Source organism: Ascaphus truei, chromosome 3 (assembly GCF_040206685.1).
Source record: "Ascaphus truei isolate aAscTru1 chromosome 3, aAscTru1.hap1, whole genome shotgun sequence".
Lineage (NCBI taxonomy): Eukaryota > Metazoa > Chordata > Amphibia > Anura > Ascaphidae > Ascaphus > Ascaphus truei.
This window is the reverse complement of record NC_134485.1, coordinates 400679340-400705343: the sequence shown is the minus strand read 5'-3', so window position 1 is coordinate 400705343 and position 26004 is coordinate 400679340. Positions and strand designations below refer to the sequence as shown.

Below are 26004 nucleotides of genomic sequence, written 5' to 3'. Positions count from 1 at the left end.
ATACACAATATAGAGGCATCTTGGGAATATTACACACCACATTATTCGCCCTTCAACCTATTAGATGCGAAACACATTTTATTTCCTATATGTGCCAAGACAAGAAAAGTGTTTAATTGGCCTGCAGTAATTGGTGTGTTTCTCCAGCATTGAGAGATAACATGCTTTTTTTCTAAAGTTTGCCCAAACCGATTTATGTGGAATCAGTTTACATGTTCTTCTCTTGAATGCAAACAGACTGCCCAAAAGTTTTTATTAATATAGCAATATTAAGATTTGTATCGTCTTTTTACAAATTAAACCGTGTCCAGTGGACACATTTTTTTCTAATGCTGTTATTTTATATTTGAATGTAATTTTAAACAGAATGACAGTTTCAGAACTGTATCAGTCTATATCACACCTGCGTATAGACATAGGAAATCGTGTAGTCCCGAGGAATACCTTGTAATTGGCCCAGCTGTTGGTAAACAGGTGGTAGACCTGTCCAAAGTTCGTAATTACTGTAATTACATTTTTTATGATTTTTGTTCCATATTACTCTGCTAAATGATATTTGAGTAGCCCAATATATTTCTAACGTTACTAAGCAACTTGGTGACTGGGAATTAAATAATGTGTAAGGAAAATTAACTTCTGGTTTAATACTAAAGTGTTCTTTCAAATATCAGCGTTAATCTTCACTCTGTGAATTGTGACAGTGTAATATAATTACACATGTACATTAACATGTGTTTGTATCAATTACAGGCAATGTTGTCTCTGAGGGCTACAGTTGACACATTTGCTGGATACCCTGTGCATATACAGGAGAAATTAGCCAACGTTGGTTGGTATGAATGGTAAGTAAAATGTATATTTCTATTGAACAACGGTTTGTATTAAATTACATGATAGTAACCCCATTGCATAGGAAATACCATTATGCAAATAAATATAGATAAAGCATTCATCTTTTTCTTGTAAGATAATTTATATATAGTGGGCCTGATAAATAATACGTTTTTACTCTCAATATTACTCTCAGTGGTTATGTCTGTAGCGCTGTTTCTCCCACACTCTGGAAGATGTGGTGGCTACTTAGTGTATGTGTTGCTATACTTGCGGCTCACAGGAGGCCTGAACCGCCGCTGCTGGGAGCCTGGGGTGTACATGGATCGTCCGGTGACAGCGCCTCCAACTGTGAGGGATCCTGACAGTGCCAGATAACCCCTTGACAGGACCCAATGCAATAATTACGCAGAGACGTATATAATAACAGGTTTACTGCAGGCAACTTAGATTACTATAACACAGACGGCTAGGTTAGATATAACAGCCGTACATATTCCAGGGCCAGAAAATATTACAGCAGATTTTCTCAGTCGCAACCGGATTCACCCGGGAGATTGGTTGTTAGACAACCAAGTATTCCACAGGTTGGTAGAACGCTGGGGACAGCCAGAGATAGATCTGATGGCTACTCACCAAAACAGAAAGGTGGCGAATTATTGCGCAAGGCATTTTCATCCCACCGCAAGTCACACAGATGCCCTCAGTTTGGAGTGGCAATTCAATCTGGCATATCTGTTTCCTCCAATTCCTCTCATTTCAAAGATAGTGAGGAAGATCAGGATTGATCAAGCAGAAGTGATACTGGTGGTACCATATTGGACGAGAAGACCATGGTTTGCCCATCTCATAAACATGGCAGTAGACACTCCATGGCATCTTCCAGATAGCAAGGAACTGATGCAATAAGCATCAGTATATCACCCAGACCCCAAACAATGGGCTTTGGCGCTTGGAGATTGAGTGGGAGACATTGAGAGAAAAAGGATTTTCAGATAGAACAATGAGACAATAAAGGGTGTACTTTCTTTTTCACATGACTGTATGTATATGTATGTAGCCATGCTGTAAAATGGACTGCAGTTTCCTCTCCTGCTGGCAGTAAGGCCTGGTAAGTAACAGGGATGCCAGCAGTAATCATGGAGGTTTGCCCTCACACCCTGGTGAGGTGCCCTATGTGTGGATGGGAGTGGCTACATACTCTGAGTCCACCATTAGTGACATCAGAGATGTGCCCGCCCCCTGGAGATATAAGGTACAGCACTGTTCAAAGTTAGGTGTTGAAGTAAGGAGCAGGTCTGCGTTGAGACCTGGGGACAGAGGGCGCTAGTGCTGTAACTAGTGGCCCTATACTGATAAATCAACAGCAAGCTGTGTACGCCATACTGTGTCCAGGGACCTGGCACAGGGGTGATCTCCCTAAGGGGAGAGGGGACCCCACTTCATTGGGAGGGTGTACTTTTGAAAGGAGAACACGGTGCAATGTGTGGCTAAGTGACTTACTGCGAGGGGCAGCTAGCCCACATCAAGCAATAAAGATGACCTTGAATAAAGACACTTCACTGTGTGAGTCTGGAATAACTCAGCAGGGGAAGGCATCACCAAGAAGGAGTTCCTCATCAGAACCATCCTCATGCGGACGCAGGGATCCTGATGAGGTGGAGGCGCTGCACTGGATATAGGTAGGACTCAAGCACACTACCTCAGCTGCCTGTCTGGGTTGGCAATCCCCACACAACATCATGCGGGAGACTCAGGAGTCCTGTTGCCAACAGGTGCACCACCAGACACAACCATGTAATGGGGACTGGTTAGACCACAGGGGCCAATGTGAGATTGGGTGGGTCAGGATAGGCCAGAAAATCCATTACATGTATATTATATGCAGTGTTCGACAAACCTATACATTTGCTCGCCCCGGGCGAGTGGATTTAACATCGTGGCGAGCTCCTATTGGCCCAAGCAGCACACATTTGGTACTAGGTGGCGAGTAGATTTTTTAGTGTGGCGAGTAGATTTTTTGGTGAATTGTCAACCACTGATTATATGTATATGTATTATGTCTTTATTTGTACAGCGCCATTAATGTACATAGCGCTTCACAGTAGTAATACACGTGGTAATCATATAAATAACAAATAATAAATAAATATAAATAACAGGTCATGGGAATAAGTGCTTCAGACAAACGTAACATTTAGGAAGAGGAGTTCCTGCTCCGAGGAGCTTACAATCTAATTGGTATGTAGGAGGAACGTACAGAACCAGTAGGAGGGCATTTTGGTAAGGGCTTCTGCAGGGGGCCAAGATTTATGTATCATGTGTCTAGTAATATCTATGGTGCTACTCATATGCATCTTTAAGCAAGTGTGTCTTAGGGCTGTTATATAGTGTGTGCGGCCGTGCGCTCGCGCGTGCCTGTGCGAAGGCGCGTGCACGTGCCGCACACGTTTTGTGTATATACTGTGCACGACTGTGTGTGTGTGTGTGTGTGTTTTTAAATAAATAAATAAAACCTACATACAGTACACATACATACAAACACACATACACACACACTTATATACACTCATATACTTACAGTACATTTTCAGCGGCGGTAGCGGTGCAATTTCTTTCTTTTTTTCTTCTTTCCCCCTGTCAGCCGGTTCTACTCTCCTTGCCTTGCGCGCGTGCCATTATAGAAAGGCTGACTGATGTCAGCCAACTAAAATTCCGCGCGCTCACGGTGTAGCGCGCGGGGCCGGCACTATAGAACGGGCCTTAAGATGGGTCGTAAAGGTTGATAGAGTGGGTGCTAGTCGGGTATCAGGGGAAGGGCATTCCAGAGGTGTAGGGCAGTCAGTGAGAAAGGTTTAAGGCAAGAGAGGGCTTTAGATACAAAGGGAGTAGAGAGAAGACATCCTTAAGCAGAACGCAAGAATCGGGATGGTGCATAGCGAGAAATTAGGGATGAGATGTAAGTAGGGGCAGAAGAGTGTAAAGCTTTAAAAGTGAGGAGGAGAATTGCATGTGTGATACAGGATTTGATAGGAAGCCAGGAGAGTGATTTCAGCAGGGGAGACACTGAGTCAGATCTAGGAAAGAGTAGAGTGATTCTGGCAGCAGCGTTTAGGATAGATTGTAGGGGAGACAGGTGTGAGGCAGGAAGGCTGGACAGCAGGAGGTTACAATAGTCAAGACGGGAGAGAATGAGGGCCTGAGTCAGAGTTTTAGCAGTCGAGCAACAGAGGAAAGGGCAAATCTTTGTAATATTGCGGAGGAAAAAGCAACAGGTTTTAGATACGTTTTGAATGTGAGAGGAGAATGTGAGAGAGGAGTCGAGTGTGACCCCTAGGCAGCATGCTTGAGGTACTGGGTGAATGATTGTACTTCCAACAGTAATGTGGAAGGAGGTAGTAAGGCCAGGTTTGGCAGGAAGTATGAGGAGTTCTGTTTTTGTCATGTTAAGTTTAAGTCACCGGAGGGCCATCCAGGATGATATAGCAGAGAGACATTCAGAAAGTTTGGTCTGTACAGCAGGTGTAAGGTCAGGGGTTTAAAAGTAAATTTGTGTGTCGTCAGCATAGAGGTGATATATAAACCCAAGGGATGTGATTAGGTCACCTAGAGAAAGCGTGTATAGAGAAAAGAGAAGAGGCCCCAGGACAGAACCCTGCTGCACCCCCACAGAGAGATCTATGGAGGAGGAGAAGGTGTTAGCAGAAGAGACACTGAAAGTACGATGGGAGAGGTAAGAGGAGATCCAGCATAGCGCTTTGTTACGAATACCAAGAGTATGGAGAATGTGGAGGAGAAGAGGGTGGTCCACGGTGTCAAATGCTGCAGAGAGGTTGAGTAAAATCAGCAGAGTGTAATGACCTCTGTCTTTGGCAGCATGGAGGTCATTAGTTATTTTAGTGAGGGCTGTTTCAGTCAAGTGAGCAGTGCGGAAGCCAGATTGTAGAGGGTCTAGGAGAGAATGAGTGTTGAGAAAGTGGAGCAAGAGAGAGAAAACAAGACGTTCAAGGAGTTTGGAGGCAAAAGACAGGAGGGAGACAGGTCGATAGTTAGAAAGACAGGTAGGGTCAAGCTTGCTGTTTTTGAGTAATGGTATAACGGTTGCATGTTTGAAGGAGGAGGGAAAGGTACCAGAATAGAGGGAGGTGTTATATATGTGTGTGTGCATAGGGGTTATAGTAGGAACAAGATGTTTTAGGAGATGGGAGGGAATGAGGTCAAGGGGGCAAGTGGTAGAGGGAGAAGAGGAGATCAGTAATGCTACATCCTCCTCTGTGACAGTGGAAAAAGAGTCAAGGAAGGCAGGAGGAGAGTTAGGAAGCAGTGTAGTTTGGGAGAAGGAAACAGAGGGGATGTTCTGGCGAATGGATTTCACATTTTCCTTGAAATAGTCAGCAAAGTCCTGAGGTGAAATGGAGGAAGAAGAGGCAGCTGGGGGTGGTTTGAGTAGAGAGTCAAAGACAGAGAAGAGTCGGCGTGGGTTAGACTTGTGTGTGTTGATTATATATGTATGTATATTTATATGTGTGTGTGTGTATGTGTATGTGTATATATATATACATATATATATATATATATATATATATATATATATATATATATATATATATATATATATATATATATATATATATATATATATATATATACATATATATACATATATATATATATATATATATATATATATATATATATACATGTAGAGGTATCAGTACCGTGTTAGCCGAGCTTCAATAATCAAAAAATAAATAGATGATACCGTTCTGTGGCTAACGAAATGCTTTTATTTGTGCGAGCTTTCGAGATACACTGATCTCTTCTTCCGGCGATGTTACAATGAATGAAGCAAGGATTACTTAAAAACAGTGTCTCTTGGAATGTTATCTGTGCTGGTCCTTCCCCCGATGTGGATGTGTTTTATGGCTAGAGGTGTCAAAGGGTTACTGAAAGCAAGTGAAGAAAGAGTGTGTATGTGTATCAGTGTGAATAAGAATGAATGGAGAGCCCACAGTATAAACAGTGCTCTACACAAGGTGTGTGTGGAGTGAGAGGGGATATAAATGGTGTGGGTGGGTGTGGAAATGTGAGAGTTTGTAGCACAACTAAAAGTGTGTGTGGATACTATGTGGTCCCTATTGGTGTATAGGGATGGAAAAATAAGGAGTATTGGTATGTGTGAGAGACAGCTGTGTGTGCATACATATAGCACAGTATGTACAGACATGGCCTTTAGCGCTCATGGGAAGAGAGTTCGCTAGTGTCAGTAATGACTCATAAAATTTCGATCTCTGTTTAGGCCACTGCTAAGTGTCCCGAACAGTTGCATAAATTTGTATTCATGCAACCGTCTCTCTTTCGGGGTTTTAAGATTACCTTTGAGTATGGCAACCCTCAGATCGTTCATCTTATGGCCAGAGTCAGAGAAATGTTCACCAACAGGACTGTCTCTTGTTCCGCGTGTCATTCTGAATGAACCTGCATCGCCATAGCATCACACGCGGAACAAGAGACAGTCCTGTTGGCGAACATTTCTCTGACTCTGGCCATAAGATGAACGATCTGAGGGTTGCCATACTCAAAGGTAATCTTAAAACCCCGAAAGAGAGACGGTTGCATGAAGACAAATGTATGCAACTGTTCGGGACACTTAGCAGTGGCCTAAACAGAGATCGAAATTTTATGAGTCATTACTGACACTAGCGAACTCTCTTCCCATGAGCGCTAAAGGCCATGTCTGTACATACTGTGCTATATGTATGCACACACAGCTGTCTCTCACACATACCAATACTCCTTATTTTTCCATCCCTATACACCAATAGGGACCACATAGTATCCACACACACTTTTAATTGTGCTACAAACTCTCACATTTCCACACCCACCCACACCATTTATATCCCCTCTCACTCCACACACACCTTGTGTAGAGCACTGTTTATACTGTGGGCTCTCCATTCATTCTTATTCACACTGATACACATACACACTCTTTCTTCACTTGCTTTCAGTAACCCTTTGACACCTCTAGCCATAAAACACATCCACATCGGGGGAAAGTCCAGCACATATAACATTCCAAGAGATACTGTTTTTAAGTAATCCTTGCTTCATTCATTGTAACATCACCGGAAGAAGAGATCAGTGTATCTCGAAAGCTCGCACAAATAAAAGCATTTCGTTAGCCACAGAACGGTATCATCTATTTATTTTTTGATTATATATATATATATATGTGTATATAGTATGAGTATTTACTTTATGTAACGACTAGGACAAGAGAGTCTAATCAGTGTGTGAGTTAATGCCTAAAGAAGCAGCATTTTGAATGTAACTTGCAGAAAGAGATAGATTGCATGAACTTGAAAGGGAAGTGTGGTGTTAGGCAACGGACATGGTGACCTGTAAGATGGGGAGTGTATTCCATTGGCTTAAGCCTGCAGGTTTGGGCTGAGTCCTGAGCATAGCAGGAGTGCTGGTCAGTGAAGCCGAGGTCAGCAAACAGGAGCATGGTCAAAAGCCGGGTTCATAACTGGCAGCAGAGAAAACAGATCAGAGAAAGAGTAACAGCAAGCCTGGGTCAAGATGAACAAACCAAGCAGAACTGGCAACAAGGAAACAGCAGGATTTTAAAGGAAGTCAAGGATCAAATATTGAGATACATATACAGATGTAGCCAATGTAATTGTAACCCGTGGTGCTCTGCCGAGGGTGAAATGGCACAATAGCCGGCCCCCTTCATGCACACAGTTGATTCAATGACTGCTTCTCCCGCTACCAATTCCGCTGCAGAGCGCCACAAGTTGCAATAATATTGGCAACATCAGTACCTTCACGTATAAATTCCCTTCACTATTACACATGTAACGGGTTTTCCCCCCCCCCCCAATCTCACATTGGCCCGGGTACTCTAATAACCAACCCCCATTACATGTTTGTGTTTGTTGGTGCACCTGTAGGCAACAGAACTCCTGAGTCTCCCGCTTGATGTTAGTAGGGGATTTCCAGCAGGACAGGTAGCTGAGGTAGTGGGTGCGAGTTCCACTTACATCATGTGCAGCGCCTCCACCTCATCAGGGTCTATGCTTCCGCAGGGAGATGGTCCTGGTGAGGAACTCCTTCTTGGTGGTGCCATCCACTGTTGAGTAATTTCACACTCACACAGTGGGGGTATCGTTAACAAGGTCATCTTTATTGTAGACGGTGATGTAGCAGACTGCCCCATGCAGCTGCCGCCTCTAGCCGCACATCTCTCCGTGCTGTCCCTTCGCCAGGTATGCCCTCCCGAATTGGAGTGGGATTCCCTCTTCTCCTAGGGAGATCCTCTCTGTGCCAGGTCCCTGGACACAGAGTGGCTTAGACAGGCTGATTGGTCAACCTGGACCGCTAGTTACGTCACTAGGGTCACAAAGTGTTCCTACAATCCCTTATGCAGGAAAATACAACTTCCCAACAACTTCCCACAGCTGCTGGAACACACTCTTAGAACCACTCTAACTAACTGTGTTGTGCCTTATATACTTCAGGAGGCAGGTGCATCCCTGATGTCACTATCCAGAGACTCAGAGCATACAGCCACTCCCCTCCATACATAGGGCACATCACCATTGGATGAAGGAAAACCTCCATAACTACTGCTGGCATACCTGTTCTTACCAGGACTTACTGCCAACAGAGAGGAAAGCAATATACCATTATTATGCATGGCTATACACAATACAAATAGGGAACATCTATCCTGCTCCAGTCCCACAGTCATGGCGGAGATCTCCCAATAATTTGGTGGCCTATAGCATTGGGGCACAAAAACAGGAAATGACGTTCAAAATATGAACACATTAACAGAGACCAATACAATAGTTACTGAGAGCGCTGCTCATAGCAACTTCAAATCACCAGGATGCGGGTGGATGGTAGAAAGGAACGTCAGCAGCTGTGCTTCTTTGTAGGGGCTCTTCCTCCTTCCCCTTATGGTTATGGAGTTATGCTTTGTCATAGATATTACCTTTAGGATTTTAGGGATGCAGCAGGTCACACCAGCATTGTTCTCCTCAGAGGAAGGCAGTTAGTTACAAGCAGCATTATGTCAGCAGGGGGGCTCTGGAGGTGGACTGAGTTCATTGCAGTCCGGGGCCCCCCTTTTCCTTAGATACATACCTTTCCAATGTAGTGCCGATGCCATTCCCTCCAGGGCAAACACAATGGTGGTTTAAATTCTCTGGGTTACGCAGAAGAATTGGCTTACAGAAGGGGGATTACAACCCTCAGAAAGCCATAGAACTGCTGGATCACATGGGAAGTACAGCCAATAGGGCTGCAGCATTCCCCTACACCAGAAAGGATACATTTGGCACATCTGCACCACGCTAGTCAGTCAGAGCTGGGACCAGGATAGGGTAGGTTGTGTGTGCATGGCGTCTGCAACCCCTGCACTAGGCCAGAGACCCCCATCGGCCCCAGCTAGTCCCCGACTCCACTGTTCAGTTTGTGGCTGCTAAAGGGACAGGCCCTTAGACTGGGACTCTGCCCCATTTAGCATTTAGAGTGTCAGGGACACAGAAGGATGCTGCTCTGTAGTTGCAGCCTGTGGTCTGGGACAAGACCACCACAGCGAAGCACAGAGACTACCTTCATGGTGATATTATCCACGCCGGAATTCACTCCACATGGAGGCGGACGCTATCACGGATAACGTTGCTGGATCAGCGGATCCCTTATCTTCAGTCGGTGATACCAGGTGCTAGAGCACCTGGAAGGTATACTAACATTCCACAAGTGCACCAACAGTACACGCAGGTGTGGGCAGCGCTGTCACACAAACTTTGGGTGGGTTGACTCTGTGGACACCAGGGTGGTTGGGTGCCCTGGGGCACCTCAGTACTTTGGGGTAAACCCCACCGGGGTGTGGACACGGTGTTGGGGGCACGGTGTGGGGGTACGTCCCTGCGAGGCCTGAGTGGTTCTGGATTATCATTATTATCACGCATTCAGTAAACTTGTTATACTATACCAGTGTGTATTATTTATATAATGTCCTGCACGGGGTTATCCAACACTGTTTGGATCCCGCGCAGGTGGAGGCGCTGTCACAAGACGGATCAGGTACTGTCACGTCTGTATGCCCGCAGACCAAGCTAGACCCCAGTACTGAGGTGGGAACGGTATGATACCACACACCCACAGCAGTGGGAGCAAGCCCGGAGTGTGGTATAGCATTGCTGGGCCTGTTGGAAGAGTTGTTAGTGTGTACTTGCAATGCTTGGGCAATGTCCGTGATAGTAGTCGTGTCCGTTTGCCAATGTTCAGGGATCCAGAGGGTAGAGTCGTCAGAGGGCAAGCCAGGTCCTAGGAAGCCAGAGGTCAGCGGAGTCGTATGTGTAGCAGGGTTCAAAGGGATACCAGAGAGCAGAGTAGTCCAGGGTAAGCAGGGGTCAAAGCCAGGGAAATCCAAAGTAACGCAGGAGCAGGTAATCACAGGAGCACAGAGGGAGCACCGCATAGGTCAGGTACACACAGGGAAACAGGTAACTATGCAGAGCGAGGAAGAGGTGGACAGACAGGGATTATTAAGGAAGGTGCACCAATGACAGAGAGGTGAGGAGTAGAGAGAGAAGTGGGTCTATTTTGATCTGGTTTAAAACTGATTGGCCGGCGAAGCCGGCCAATTCAGTTGAACAGCAATTCTACTTGTTGCCAAGTAGAACAAAGAAAAACCAGTCAAACAAATATTCAAAAGAAGACCAACAAGTGCACTGTTAAAGTGCACTTAAAGCAGAAGGGTTAACTCTAAAGAACCCTTGATGGGGGATACCGAGCAGAGCACCCCGCCTAACGCCCACTGGGAGGCAAACTCTGAAACCGTCCCAGTAGACTCGGCGTATGAGTACTCTGCCCGAATACGGGAGTGCATGAGCGCCCGGAACATGACCACGATGTTTGTTGGGACCCCCCCTCCAAACACTGCCTCCTGGTTTTACAAATGGCTACCTTAGCCAATGCCAGGAGCAGGTTGACCAGGAGATCCCTAGGCTTATCATTCCGGGATACTGGGCACCCAAAAATAAAAAGATGAGGGGAGAAGTGTTGCCAGAACTGCAGGATAAGGCTCCTCAAGAAGGAAAAGAGGGGCTGCAGTCTGGCGCAACTCGAATAAATGTGATTATATGGACTCTCGCTCGCCACAAAAGGGACAGGCGGCGGGGTAGTCCGTGAAATGTGCCAAATACTCTCCTGTGCTCAGTGCACCGTGGAGGACACTAGTTTGAAGAAGTAGTTAATTCTACGAAACTAGTTGGATGTAACATTCTATTGCCTTATATCTGCTTACATTGGCCTTTGTCTATGTATTGGCCTGTCCTGTTTTTATTTCATCCTGTGTGCTGTTTTGGACACTTGTGAGAGACTTTGTAAGACTGTTCAAACTTCCCTATTGAATCCACCACTGCTGTGTAGACAGTGATGTCATTACACAGCGTCCCGGGACCGAGCGGCACCGTGGCACGCTGAGGGCACCCCAGCAAGCCGCGTTTTAACCTCTGTGCAGAGGATACACCTGCCGAGGTACAGGAGCAGCTTCATATCGGCCAGGAAGCAGGAGCGATTTCACCGAGCCCCAGTACCAGCTGCTGAACCTGGCTGCATGAAGGGAAATCCCCTTGGGAGTGAAAAGACTGACGTCCTGCCCCAGAATCAACTGAGCTGCAGCAGCAGAGGGAAGCAAGCACCTGAATCTACAGCTAACAGCTGCCGAGTGGTAAACAGTGTGATACACACTACATGCCTTTTACCAACTTTTTTCATGTACGCAGATATATTACCCCCTTTTTAATTCTATAATATATTGTTGAATTTGCTTCACTATTTGGCATTGTGCGCTGTTTTCTTTTGTTTCCCTCATATAAGACCCTGCATTTATCTGGCTGGATGGACTCCGGAGAGAAAAGAATTACATAGAATCTCCGGGTTCTGTCCCGGATGCTCTCTGGGTCAGTCAGAGGGGTACAAGCAGGTGATATGTCTACGGTTTCCCCTCTTTTTCTCCTGCGCGTAGAAGAGGCGCGACCCGCGATCCATCTCCCGAAGGAAGTGGATGCGGGATCGCACATACGCCCCCCCGAGCTCTCCGATCTTCCAAGTCCCGGAGAGCGCACTTCCTCTCTACGTACTGTGACAGAGTCACTGACTCAGTAGGCTGTGACAGTGAATGGAGAGATGCTGCAGCCAGATCACTGACTGTTAATCTCCTCAGACAGAGAAAGCACAGCTGAAGACTGATTAAACAGGGGCTGAACGCATGAGTGAAACAAGTGCTTTAAAAAGCAGGAAGTTGCTCACACAAGGTGAGCTTGTTTTTCCACAGGAAGGTGGAGAGAACTCCCCCGGTTTGGAAGCCGTAGCAGCTGATGCTGCTCTGGTCCCGCAGTCCTGCGAGGAGCTCTGCTGCTCGGACCAGCTGGGACCCCAACCCAGGGTAAAGATTGCTGCGAAGCTGGACAAAGCCTGCTCCCCGGAACCGTGTTCCTGTTTGCTGTTTGTAGCTGAAACAGATAAGACTTTATTCTTATTATGCTTATTGGTTATCGTTTGTGTACTGCACCGACACACTTTATTCGAGCAAATACCCAGTATGTACCTGGCAGATACCTGGAATGCGCCGCTCCTCACCTCTGACAAGCCCCGTTGCGTTTGCCTTCCCAGCCTGGGTTCATGCCTGGCTGACGGGCGGCTGATCTGTTAAATGATAATGATTAGGATTTAATAGGCTGCAATGCTTCGCGTGTCTACCAGATGGCATAAATTCATGAATTGTAATGCAGTATATATATATATATACTGTGCAGTATTGCAGCCAGCGGGAATAAAATGCTTCAATCCCTGCCTGGAAAATACCTCAATGCACTCGGGCAGAAAACAGTCACAAACCTCAATACACCCGGGTATACCCGAATTCGTGGGACTAGCCGAGCTCGAATAAAGTGTGTCGCCAGTGTAGCATGTTTTGGGCATGACCAGATTAGCTGGCTGTCCTGTTAGTAAGGGCTCAAGAAGTGAGTTAGAGTCCCTAACGGGACTAGGCTTTAATTTGCAAGAAAGTAGTTTCTTAAAGGGACAGTGCACCTGTACGTATTTTGGTTGTGGCTAATAAACCACTAGTGTTTAAAGTTTCCCATCGTGTCAAGCGTCTTACTGACCCCGCCGCGAGGCCGTCCTGCCACAGGTCGTGGCAGTGGTGGGATGCTACGCCTCTGGGGGTCAGTAGATGAAGATGTGTTGAGACACTGAACTCAAGCGGGAAAAAAAAAATGATTTTTTGCTGAAGCATGGAAGTTACAGCTAGCAAGCGCTGAGTGTAAATTTTGCCCCGTCGGGTATGAAAGGATTGCTGTGTAAAGCTAATGCCTTTTGCTGAAGTGAGTGAATTTGCAGCTAGCAAGTGCTGTGAGCAAAGTTTGCCCTGTCTGGTAAAAAAGAAAGTGAAAGTGAATTTTGGCAAAGATGTTGGCCTAAGAAGAACCCAGAAGGTTCAAAGATTGTAAAGCCCATACAAGTTACGTGTGTTGTGCAAAGTCTGCCTCGTCGGGTGTGAAAAAAACAAAAAAAAACAAAAAAAAACCCGGGGTTTTAAAATGGCCGCCGTCAAGTGTAAGTTTTGCAATGTACATAACCATACAAAACAGTGTCCCTTCAGGCCATACGATGATGATGATGATGATGATGATGATGATGATGACTCGTATGTGGCCCCTGGAGGAGAGCCGTACCCACAGATGAATTTAGTATGCTGGGCCTGTCATAAAGTAGGTCACATGGAAGATGTGTGCCTCAAAATTTTCAAAGACAAACAGCTGCAAAAGCAAGTAACACCCAATGAGTGCAAGCAAGATGTGGAAGCTGTGCCCAGTACCACTGATATCTCTGGAGCTAATAAAGCAAAAAGAAAGAAGAAAAAGAAAACTGTTCCTCAAATCACAGGGGAAGTGACTAAGTCACTTGAACCTGCGCTGTCAGGACATGCGTCAGAAAGGCGCCGAGATGTGCTGCAGACCGGAGTGACCGGCAGAATTGTCACAGGAACGGTGGCAAAGGAAAAGGAGGAGCAAAGGGAAGCTGAATCCTTGATCCAGGGAAAAGAGGCCTTAATTTCTGCACTCCAAACTGCCCAGCGTGATTATGATGTCTTGCAGAAACAATTAAATAGGGAGCGAGAAGCTAATGCCGAGGTACAGAGGTGTATACTCCCAGCTATACAAGAGTATGCGGCATTAAAGAAAACAGAGCATCTCTTGCGGAGTGAGTTGGAGGAGCTGACGACAAGTTTGAATAAGGCCAATACCGCAATTGCTAACATGGAATCAGAGAGAACAAGTCCTGACTGGAGACTATGCTATCAGATGTCCCAGAGGGATGTGCAAAACTTCATCAAAGACTTAGAAGTTTCTCACCAAGAAGCTAGCACGCTCAAAACAGAGCTGGAGCTCTCACGCCAGGAGGGCCACAGTCTAAACACAGAGCTGGGTATGTTGAAGGAAACCCATGAGAATGCCCTGAGGGATTTAGAGACTGTAAAGAAGGGGAATGTAAGTCTGACGCAGAAAAATTCAGACTTGACTGATCAAATCAGTAAAGGTGATAAGAAGCTCCACGAAGCAGGAAAAGTGGAGAAGCAATTGATTCAGGAAAAGCTAGAGGTGCAGGAAGCACTGCAGAATGCAGAGAGGATGCAACGTGTCTCCCTGCAGCAGCACACACAGGCAACGCACTTATGGCAGAGCCAGCTGCAAGAGCTACATGCAAGTCTGCAAGCAGCCAAGGAGAAGCAGCGAGTGCTACAGGAACGGCTGAGTACCCAGTATGTCCCCACAGAACAGCATGAGGAACTGAGGGCCACGCTGTACACCACAAGAGCATCGCTAGAGGCAGAGCTGGGTACTTTGAAGAAAGCCAATGAAATGGTCCTAAGGGATATAGAGACTGTGAAAATGGAGAATATAAACCTGAAGGAAGAGGTTTTAAACCTGACTGGTCAGGTCAGTGATGGGACTGAGAAGCTTCACCAAGCGCAGAAAGTGAAGACACAATTGGCGCAAGAAAAAAATGAAGTACAGGCTGCTCTGCAGAATGCAAAGAAAATGCTGGATAAAGAATGCCTCGCCCTGGAGCAGCTGAAGATCACGTTGAGCGCCACAAGAGCATCGCTGGAGGCGGAGCTTAGAAGCCAGGTGACTCTGTGTGAGAGGGAACATGAGAAGGTCCAAAGACTGGAGCAAGAGCTGGAGAAGCAGAGAGGCAACTCCATCTCCATGAGTCAGTATGCCAAGGAGAAAGAAGCCTGGAAGACAGAAGCAACAGCGATACTGGCGACAAGAACTGCAGAGCTCAAAAAGATGGAGGAGGCATTGATGCAAACTCAGAGTAAGCACCGGGAAGAGGTGAAGGCCCTGAGAGGGGACTGGCAGCATCAGATTGAAGAGCTGCAAACGCAGATGGCTGAGCACGAGATGCAGCCCGCCAAGACGGAGGAGGTGTCCGTCCGTCAGGTGGCCTGCCTGATGTTGCACCATGAAACTGAGATGGCTGATATCCACAAGCGGCTGGACTACACGACCAATGAGGGGGCCCGGCTACAGCTGGAGCTAGACAAGGTCTGGGAGGAGCACCAGCAGCTGCAGTTCCAGAATAAAGAAAGAGAGACAGATTTAAGCCTTGCTCTGAGTCTGCTAGGAGACGTAGAATCGCGACTCAATTCTAACGAAGATGAACTAGCAGCCGCACTGAGTGAAAGAAGAAAGGCAGAAGGACTGCTTCAAGACCTGAGGAAGGACCTGGAGTCTGAGCGGGCTGGCCGCAGGATGGCGGAGAAACAAAAGTGTGACCTAGGCAAGGAGCTCGAGTCTCTAAAGTCTGAGCGGGACGCTACGTTGGACTCTACTGCTGCCCAGCAGGAGGTTTCTCAGATGAAGCTGGAGGAAAAGCTTACAAGCCCAATACAGACGTTTGGGTCACTGAAGCAGTCCAAGGAAAAGGTGGTGGTAGAGATAAAGTCAAAGGATGATGAAGGGGAGGCTGCACTGGAACATGTTTTACCAGAGCCCGCTGTCTATGCAGACTATATCTTAAGTTATCTTCAAAACCCTGCTGTTCTCATAGAAGAACAAAAAGCGGATATGACACAAATTGAAGACATGCTGATTAAAGAATTTATAGGTCAGCAGCTGATTCTTATAGTCAGCTGTCTAGATACCAGTGAAGAAGCAGGCAGGAAACGCCTTCTTGCTGTCCTACAAGAGATGCTTGTGATACCTAATACACCAACTTCCCTTATAACGTGTCTAGTGGAATTATTGCTCCGTATTGTTAAAGATGATGACCGGAGAATTCAGATTGTGGCAGAAATAGTCTCTGAGCTGCGAGAGCCAATTGTTAGCGTGGATATACCAGCGGATGCCGCGAAATCAAGGAAATTACAGTTAAAGATTGCAGATTTAAGAGTGCAGCTTAACGAAGCCAAACAAGCCTTGGAGGACTCCATAGTTTTACAAGATTTCAGTCTTGCATCTGAATTAAAGGAGATAGTGAGGTACCAGTCCTCAGGCCCAGATGGCCTGGTAATTACCCCAAAAAGAAAATGCCTAAATTGGAAGGCAAGAAAAAAAAAAGGGGGAGGGAAGGGCCGACGTCAGACATTGGCGACAAAGATGCTGGTGCACGGGAATGGTGCATGGGCCGCTCCACAGGACAATGTTTCGCTGGGGAGAGGGATATGTGACAGAGTCACTGACTCAGTAGGCTGTGACAGTGAATGGAGAGATGCTGCAGCCAGATCACTGAGTGTTAATCTCCTCAGACAGAGAAAGCACAGCTGAAGACTGATTAAACAGGGGCTGAACTCATGAGTGAAACAAGTGCTTTAAAAAGCAGGAAGTTGCTCACACAAGGTGAGCTTGTTTTTCCACAGGAAGGTGGAGAGAACTCTCCCGGCTTGGAAACCGTAGCAGCTGCTGCTGCTCTGGTACCGCAGTCCTGCGAGGAGCTCTGCTGCTGGGACCAGCTGGGACCCCAACCCAGGGTAAAGATAAAGATACAGATTGCTGCGAGGCTGGACAAAGCCTGCTCCCCGGAACCGTGTTCCTGTTTGCTGTTTGGAGCTGAAACAGATAAGACTTTATTCTTATTATGCTTATTGGTTATCGTTTGTGTAGCATGTTTTGGGCATGACCAGATTAGCTGGTTGTCCTGTTAGTAAGGGCTCAAGAAGTGAGTTAGTGTCCCTAACGGGACTAGGCTTTAATTTGCAAGAAAGTAGTCTCTTAAAGGGACAGTGCACCCGTACTTATTTGGTTGTGGCTAATAAACCACTAGTGTTTAAAGTTTCCCATCGTGTCAAGCGTCCTACTGACCCCGCCGCGAGGCCGTCCTGCCACAGTACATACTCTGCAGGTATTGGTCTCCTGCCACAGACAGCCGCTTCTCGAGATCGAGCACCTCCTCCCTGAGGGCCTCGATCTCAGCATCGCGCCGCCCGCTGGCACCTTTGGTGTACTCCTGACACACGAGGCGCAGATGAACCTTGCCCACGTCCCACCACTGCTCTAACGTGGCAAAGTCTGACCTGCAACCTCTCCAGGCCATCCAAACGTCTCGGACCGACGTCGCAAACCCCTTGTCCTCCAACAACGTATTGTTGAAGTGCCAATATGCGGCTGAGGGTGCTGCAGGTAGCAGCGTCACCGTCACGGACGCACAATTGTGGTCCGAAAACGGTGCCAGCCTAATGGCACTGGACTGGGCTCTTGAAAGGCTGTGGCTGGAAATATACAGCCTGTCGATCCGGGACAGGACATCCGTTCACCCCTAAACACCCTAACATGGGTCAACTCAGTGGATGCCTCAGGATGTTGTTCTCGCCAGACGTCTACCAAGGAGTAGCGGGTGATGACCTCCCGCAATGCCGACGCAGAACAGGGCTGTGGCTCCGGACCATTCCGGTCTTTCCGAGCCTCGAGGGTACAGTTAAAATCACCCCCGAGCACCACATATTCGTCCGCGTCGACTGTCTCCAGGTATTCAGACATTCTGACGAAGAACTGCCTTCTCAGAGGTCCGGTGGCAGGAGCATACACGTTCAGGAAATTAAACGTGTAGTCCTCGTGCCGGACCCTGAGATGCAACAGGCTACCTGGAACAACAGTTTTGGCAAGCAGTAGCTCTGGTTGAAAGGACTCAGAGAACAGGGTCACCACCCCACTAGATGACGAAGTGAGGTGGCTAAAGAAGACACTGCCTCGCCACTCCAAATGCCAGCTGGCTTTAGCCTCTGGAGTGGTATGGGTTTCCTGCAGGAAACTCACAGAATACTTTCCCTTCTGTAAAAAGGAGAGTACCTGGAACCTGCGAAACCCGTCCTTACAGCCATTCACGTTAAGTGTACCGATGCTCAAAGCCATTGGTAATCAGGAGTTTTGCTTTCCACAGGCGCTCAGGGAGCTACACCCCGAGAAGCCTTTATGTGGTCTCGCATCAATTTATGAAATTTCAGGACACGAAGATGGATAGGCCCAGAGATTTTGGCCTTGTGGTTAGCCCTGATGTATACTAAGAGAGAGTGGAGAATGACCGAGGCATCCTTCCACCTTCCAAGGGCCAACTGCACCTTCGTGGTTCCGTGTTTGCAGAGGGTATCCTCCAGGAAACCATCTAGCTCCTGGGCAGGGATAATGGGGGTCAAAGAGTCCACCGCCTCCGCGGTGCCAGAGGACTCCTCACTGAGCCCCAACTCCCCGAGCTCCTCTTGACTGAAAAACTGAGGATCCCCGCCCTTCCCTGCGGGGGCCTTTCTCAGCCTTAAAGTGGGTCCCCTCCTCGGTGTTTCCGCGAGGGGGTCCACTATATCCTCCACATCCAACGCCGGGGTGGGATGTTCAGGGGTAGCTGGTGGCGGTATGGCGGAGGTAGCGGTCTCCCTACTGTCCTCGGGGGCCAACGAGGCACACAGTGCCCTCCTGGTCTCCTCTACCACCATGCGAACGGGCGTTCGCATTAATCGTGGGAGGGCACGTTTCAGCAAGTACCTCATAGGGAGGGTCCAGCCCAGCAGTCGCCTCCAACAAAGTGCCCGACCAAAACTCCTCACCAGGAGAGCTCACATCTGGCATCTCCCAGATGCAAAATGAAGTGCTCGCTAAAACACCCTCACCCACACCCGCCTCCCCCGCTCCATCCTCCAAACCTCCAACCACGGGGGTCAGCCCTAGCCCATCCCCTTCTTCCGGTGACACAAACCGGGGCTCAGCCTCAGGTGTGCCACCCGAAGGCGGCACAGCCGGAGGGGGATCCTGGCCGACCTCTGAGTCCCCGAAGACAACTGTGTCCGGCGCGTCAGATTCACCGAAACACAAGTCCCCGGGGGATGTTCTCCAACTGGGAGGGGTGTTGGAAGGCTCCCCAACGTCCATTTCTAGGAGCAAAGCCTCATGTTGTTGAGCACTTTGATCTTCCACCCCAGGGACGCCGGGTACCTCCTCCTGCATTCCCTCCAGATCTTCAAGGGGGGGGACTGCATATTTATTGGGTCCGGCTTACACTGGCTAATCCTAACCTGTGGGCCGGACAGGGCCACCTTGTGCGGAATTGATGTTGCATTCCGCTTCGGAGACTTCTGAGGGTGAACGTAATATGGTTCACCCTCCTCGCCTTCCTCAATCACCCTCTTGTTCTTAGTTTTTTCTTTCCTCTTCCTAGGGATTGATTCCCCAAAAAAGGGTACCGCTACCTCCTCAGAGGGAGCCTCCCACCGCTTCCCCGCACCCTGTACGATGCTTAGATTGGGGGTAGGGTGCTCCTGGGGGGAGACAGCAACAACAGCGGGTGACTTCTTCAGGGTGACTCTTTTCTTCTCCCTCTTTTTCCTGGGGAGCAACCACAGGGTGTCTCCTCCCGGGGGGGGACAGCGACAACAGAGGGTGGCCGCTCCAGGGCGACCCCCTCCCTCCGCTCCCCGGGGAGAGGTGCAAATGTCACTGCTCAAGATGGGGCAGCGACATCTCCTGTAGTCCCAGGGGGGACCTGGGCCCCCGAGGACCCCTCTGTGGTGGTCGCAGATGTCACTGTTCGAGATGGGACAGCGACATCTCCTGCGGTCCCAGGGGGGGCCTGGGCCCTCGAGGGTTTTTCCTTCTCCCTCTGTTCTTTGGGGAGAGGTACAGACGTCACTGTTCGGGATGGGACAGCGACATCTCTTGTGGTCCCTGAAGGGACCCGGGCCCCCGAGGGCCCCGGTGTGGTGGGCACAGCGGCACCGGGTGTCTTGGCAGAGGGAGGGGCGGGTGCAGGAGCTAAATTGGGATTTCTATTCCCGTTGGGGCAACTCCTACGAGTGTGCCCCAGCTCCTTGCACAAATAGCACCTTACCCCCTCTGTGTCATAGTACACGGTGTATGTTATGCCCTCGTAGGGCAACCCAAAAGAACCCTCCAAAGATTCTGTGCTCCCCGGCAGCAGCACTTGTACCTGCCGCCTAAATGAGAGCACGTGCCTCAGCGCTCTATCCCTGCAGCCCAGCGGAATTTTTGTTATGGGAGATTTAATATCTCCCAGGGCTTGCAGGCGTGGGCGCATGAGCCTGTCTGGGATGAAGGGGGGCACATTGGACAGGATGATTTTTGTGCCTAACCCCTCCATGGGTTCTATGGGGATGTAGGTCCCCCCTACATTGATGCCTTTCTGCACCAAGGTGTGGGTGGCAGCCAGCGTACGGAGGAAGAAAATGCCCCTCCCATACATCTTGCTGGCTGCCACCACAGCAAAGGGACCCACAATGTCTGCCACAGCCCTCACATAGATCTCCATGTTAAGGCCAGGTGACATTGGGCACCTCACCCCAAGCTTCCTGCTCACACCGGGCGTGGCCCCAGCGTTGTTGTTGCTGGGGTCAATGCCTGCAGCTGCCACCTGCACCCATGTTGGAACTGGGACTGCAGGGGTTAAACTGACAACAGGCACTGGGGGATGCGTGGCCAGGGCACTGGAAGGACCAGGCCTAGGGCTGTGGTTATTGATCCTAGGGGCACCAGTTTTTGGAGTCCGATGTCCAGGTGTGGCCCCCATTACTGCACTAGTCCTATTCCCCCCAGGCATGATAAAATAAGCCTCTAAGTAAGGGGAGGAAATAGTGCTTAGGGAGAGAGATGCAGAGAGGAAACTGTCCCTTTAAGAACCAATTAACTATCTCTGCACAGGGAGGGGAAGAAAAACAGCTTTTTAAAACCTGCTGTAATCTTCTCTTTTCTCCCATTATTAACTCTCTCTCTTACAAGAAACCACACCACAATATTGAAAGTAAGTTAAAGTAAGACATAGAGCTCCCAAAAATTGCAAATGACAAAAGGAAATCAGGCTTAAATTAAAGTGAAACTAGAAGTAAAATAAACAGCCAGGGGTAGGGGAGGAGAGAGGGTCTGAGACTACAGTTTCCAGCCAGCCACAGTATAGCTTTGCTGGGTTGAATCACTGCAGCCTCTGGGTGAAAAACAAAAACGGTTTTTAAACCTGAAAAAGCACCCAAAACCCTCTAAAAACTCACAGTATACTCACAGTATACTCCCCCACAGATCCACAGCAAAATATAACAAATAAAGAAAGAATAAAGCTGATTCCTTACCAAATGCCTGGGAGCTCTTCACACATGCTTCACAGTGAGAAGCTGGAGATAGGTCAGGGAGAGAAGAGGAGGAGACAGAAGGGGCAGTCAGGGGAATGGCCTGTACAGCTTGGGAGGTGGAGACAGGGGGAACCTGATAAGAAGCATCTGTGCGCGTGCCCCCTGTAAGCTGTGGATGCGCGCGCACAGGTTGCAACACAGGCGCGGACCGCACGGAGCAGGGGAAGACCGCAGGAGGAGGATGGAGCCAAGAGGAGGGGAACGCACGCGAGGCCTGTGCCTGCACGATGGCCAGCAAAGGCATGGAGGAGCATGCACGCGCGTCCTCCGTGGGCTGAAGGGGTGCACGCACTGGACATGTCACGAGGGGCGCGGAACACCGCGCCGTGGGCACCATGCGAAGAGGAGGCAACGGGACGGATGGCACCACAGGGGAAGGTAAAGGAGCTACCGCTGGGGAGAGGGAGTGGGGAGGATCAAGGCAAGGGTTAAGGGAGCGCGTAGGCATGCGGGACCTGCGGGGAACGCGCTGCGGCAAGGGGAGAGAGGTAGAAGGTGAAGGAGAGGAGTGGGAAGGAGAAGAAAGGGTGACAGGAGATGCGAGAGAGGGACAAGGAGAGGAAGGAATCTCCTGAGTCGTCACAGGTACACCCCAGACTCCCAGCAGCAGAGGTTCAGGCCTCCTGTGAGCCGCAGGTGTAGCACCACACACACAGTAGTTGCCATATCTTGCAGGGGTGATAGAATATTTACTTCTATTCCATCCCTTTTTTATACCTACGCTTTCCTGCTACCTTACAGTGGTTTCTTTAAATCATGGTTTATAACCCAAAAGATATTACAGGGAGGAATTCAGAGACTATGGATGAACAGTACATATTTCTCAACAAAATACTAGCATGTCTATTTATTACTTTATATAATTATATGTAATTCAAGTTAGAAAATCTTCTGTTTTATCGATTTCTCTTATTATACTCTGTAATCATCTTCTGTATTTCATTTGTCTTTTATTCATCCTTTATTTCAAATACACTGGCATTACTAGAAGATTGGATTGCATTGCTTTTAAGTGCCAATTATGATAAAGAAGCAATAGTATAAAATGTTAAATCATTTTCACATGCTGAGAAGTAGAATTGTATTATGATCCATGATGAGTACCGCTTGATTACATTATGGTTCATTTATTTGGTCTATGAACATTAATGTTATTACCTGCAGAGATAGTTGCTTTCTGACAGGGTTCTGTGGGGAAAGTCTGTTCAGTAGTGGCAGACGTTGTCACTGAAAATCATATTGGATGATGGCACAAGAACAAATGCAGATCTGAAGGAGTAAACCTCATTGAGTATCACAGTGATTCCTCTGAGATCCAATCAGGTATCTAACAGAGGACATCCCAGCAGCTTCCGAACTTTGCACTTTAAAGAACCAGAGTTCCCCTCCACCACCCCACTCAAATGCACAATTAGCTTTTCTTTTATTTATATAGAATACACTAAAGGCGTGACGGCGTCACGAAAGATCCCCTTTTGTACGCACTCAATTGCCAAAAGTGAGGTGTAATATCAGAACAGGATATAAATATCCCTACACCCGGCTGATGAGTGGTGTGAGGTCCACACTAATGTCTCTAAGTAGAGCATAAACTAGCTCTATATAAAACCCAAAAATAATAACATTTTAATGCATAGCCAAACAACAACGAAAGGGACAACAAAATATATATAAAAGGGCTGGTCCCAGTTGCCTCCCTGCCCTTGTCACATGTCCTGATAGCGCTTCAGGCTGTGACAAGCTATCCTAGGTGCAATTGACCCCCCTCATGCTACTCTCTGAGTGACAGGAGAGGAGATGACATGGTGTTTGTGTACAGCCAATAGTGGTGCAGACACTATGCCCTCCCATTCCAGATCTCAGAGAAGAAGTGCCAAACCTGTAGTCAGTTCTGGTCTGGAGTCTGGAGAGACTGGAAGGGCTGTGAGTCTCTCCCATCAGGGATGAGCATGCCCCCCAGCCCCAAGGGGGATGAGCATGCCCTCCAGCCCCAAGGGGGCTGAGAGAACACCTAAATTACAAAAGAGGCCTCAAGACTACCAGAAGGCCCTGCACCATCCAGGGGCCTTGGATCCTCTGACATCCATCTGCTACACTGTAAAGAACAACTGCAGTGACTGCACGCAATAAAGCCCTTTGTTTTATACTGTATACTCCTGCCTGAGATTGCAGTGTATTGGGCAGGGGTATGGAAGTACTGTGCTTTGGGGAGATCTATCTCTGGGCATCCTGGAGCTCCCTGAAGCTGGAGGAGCTGACAACCTGAGCTGAACATCATGAACCACAAAAGCCTGTCCTGGTCCGCATACCAACGCGGACATCTCAGCTCTCCTGGACCCTCACAGGTATGCTAGCAACACATCTTGGTAGCAGCAGTAACATCTCCCAGAGGGGGGGGGAGAAGGGGGAAGCAGGGCTACATATGTATAGTGACAGTATTTAGTTAAAATCCACATTTACCATGAACGTGTGTGTTTCCTAACCATAGGTGCCTTTGTGCTTACCAGCCATAGGCTTGCTTGTGAGTCTGAGGCGGAGCTCACTTGCTAGACCTCCGGCTCCCGATATGCTGATGTATGTGGCCACACCCACTCATCAGTGTATATCTGTCACTCGTAGAGAAGAAAGGAACCTCGCTCAAACTGTGTCTAACTGTGTGCTGCTTGGAAAGTGCTGAAAGCAAACAAAGTACACAGAAAAATTCCCCTGTAGGCGCACCACAGTACGGTAGTATTAATATAATTAAAAATAATCTTTAATAAGCAAAAATAGTTCAGAACTGAGCATCCAAAATCCTAACAAATGTATATAACTAATACATAAAGATAATACAGCAGCTACATGCCTAGGAAAACAAACAATAGGATGTTTTAAATGCCATAAATGTAAAGCATGCCAATTTGTTACTAAAAATAAAACCTTCACCAATTGGAATAGTACAAATACATATAATTTGAAACACTTTGTAAATTGCAAATCTGTTTGTATCATTTACCTGATCACATGTTCATGCAGACTCAAATACGTAGGTAAGACCCGCAGAGAGTTCAGAAGACGTATGTTAGAACAGCTTGGATCGATCAGAAACATCTGAGATACCCCCCTATCACGTCATGTTAGGAATATACATCATGGTGTCACTTGTATCAGTTTTCAAGGGGTAGATCATATCCCACAAAATATAAGAAAAGGGAATTGGGATTAACTTCTTTTACAAAGAGAATATACCCTGTATAGCTATTTATACTAAGTATACTCTTCAAAGCTATCACTAGAGGGTTGCCTCCTTTTTATTTACGGCACTGCTTAGTACAGTAAATGATATTGTGTATGCTAATACACCTCTGACAGCCTGCGTTTGTTACTAAATTTAAATGCATGGGTTTTCTCTGTATAGATGAATTATTCTCTACATGCTGCCCAGCATGCTTATATGAATTTTAGATCATTACGGTTACAGTTGTCTTTAGAGATCCCATACTCTGTGGGTCAGGTTATTACACCATATACAGTGATACTATTGATACCTTAATTACTTATACTGAACTTCTATGTTTAGTATCATTTAGGGATGTGGTGTTGAACATTCTGAATACCCCTTCTCCTTGCTCAGGATAATAACATCTATTCCTAAGTGTACTACTGAATACAGCGACCGTTTTTCTCAATGTATACCTAACAGTGTTGCATGATAGACCATCTTATACACAAATCACCATACTACCAGACACAAATCATGTATTGATACATTGTGCAAACATTACAATACACTATCTCCCTGTCTGCATGAACCTATTAGGCATTTCTATGCCTTATGATATATTAAGATTATTTTGGTCGTCTTCTCTCTGGGGATTTTAACTAATTACTGTCACTATATATATATATATATATATATATATATATATATATATATATATATATATATATATATATATTTGTCACTTTTGTCCTTTTTTGGCTATACATTAAAATTGTATTATTTTTTGGTTTTATATAGAGCTAGTTTATGCTCTTAGTGACATTAGTGTGGACCACACACCACTCATCAGCCGTGTGTAGGGATATTTATATCCTGTTCTATGATATTACACCTCACTTTTGGCAATTGAGTGCATACAAAAGGGGATCTTTCGGGACGCTGTCGTGCCTTTGGTGTATTCTATATGTTGATAAAGCCTCTATTGCACTTTTGTCTTTTTATAATATGTTACAACCAGTGTATTTTTTGGCTGAACGGTTGGCTTCCATGCAATAGTTTACTTTTATTTATAGTCTAATTTTTTTCTGCCTTATTATGTGGTGCCCAAACATAGTGGATACTGGTTTTCAAGATCAGTTCATTTAGATGGTTTCTGAGCAGAGCCACACAGATGTTGCATTGTACCTCCACTACATTCAGGCTGCATTACAGATGTGTCCTATGATCTTTGCTGCATTCATGCACTTAGACA

The 26004-nt window shown here is 47.2% G+C and overlaps 1 protein-coding gene across 2 annotated transcripts in view; it reads left to right on the top strand.

Annotated features, from left to right (window-relative positions):
- LOC142490356 (cyclic nucleotide-binding domain-containing protein 2-like) overlaps nucleotides 1–26004 on the top strand; it is a 318494-nt gene that overhangs the window by 96631 nt on the left and 195859 nt on the right. For both annotated transcript variants that reach the window (XM_075592538.1, XM_075592537.1), the window contains exon 6: nucleotides 751–842. In XM_075592538.1, the coding sequence (XP_075448653.1) occupies nucleotides 751–842 (92 nt within the window). The remainder of the gene's footprint in view (nucleotides 1–750; nucleotides 843–26004) is intronic.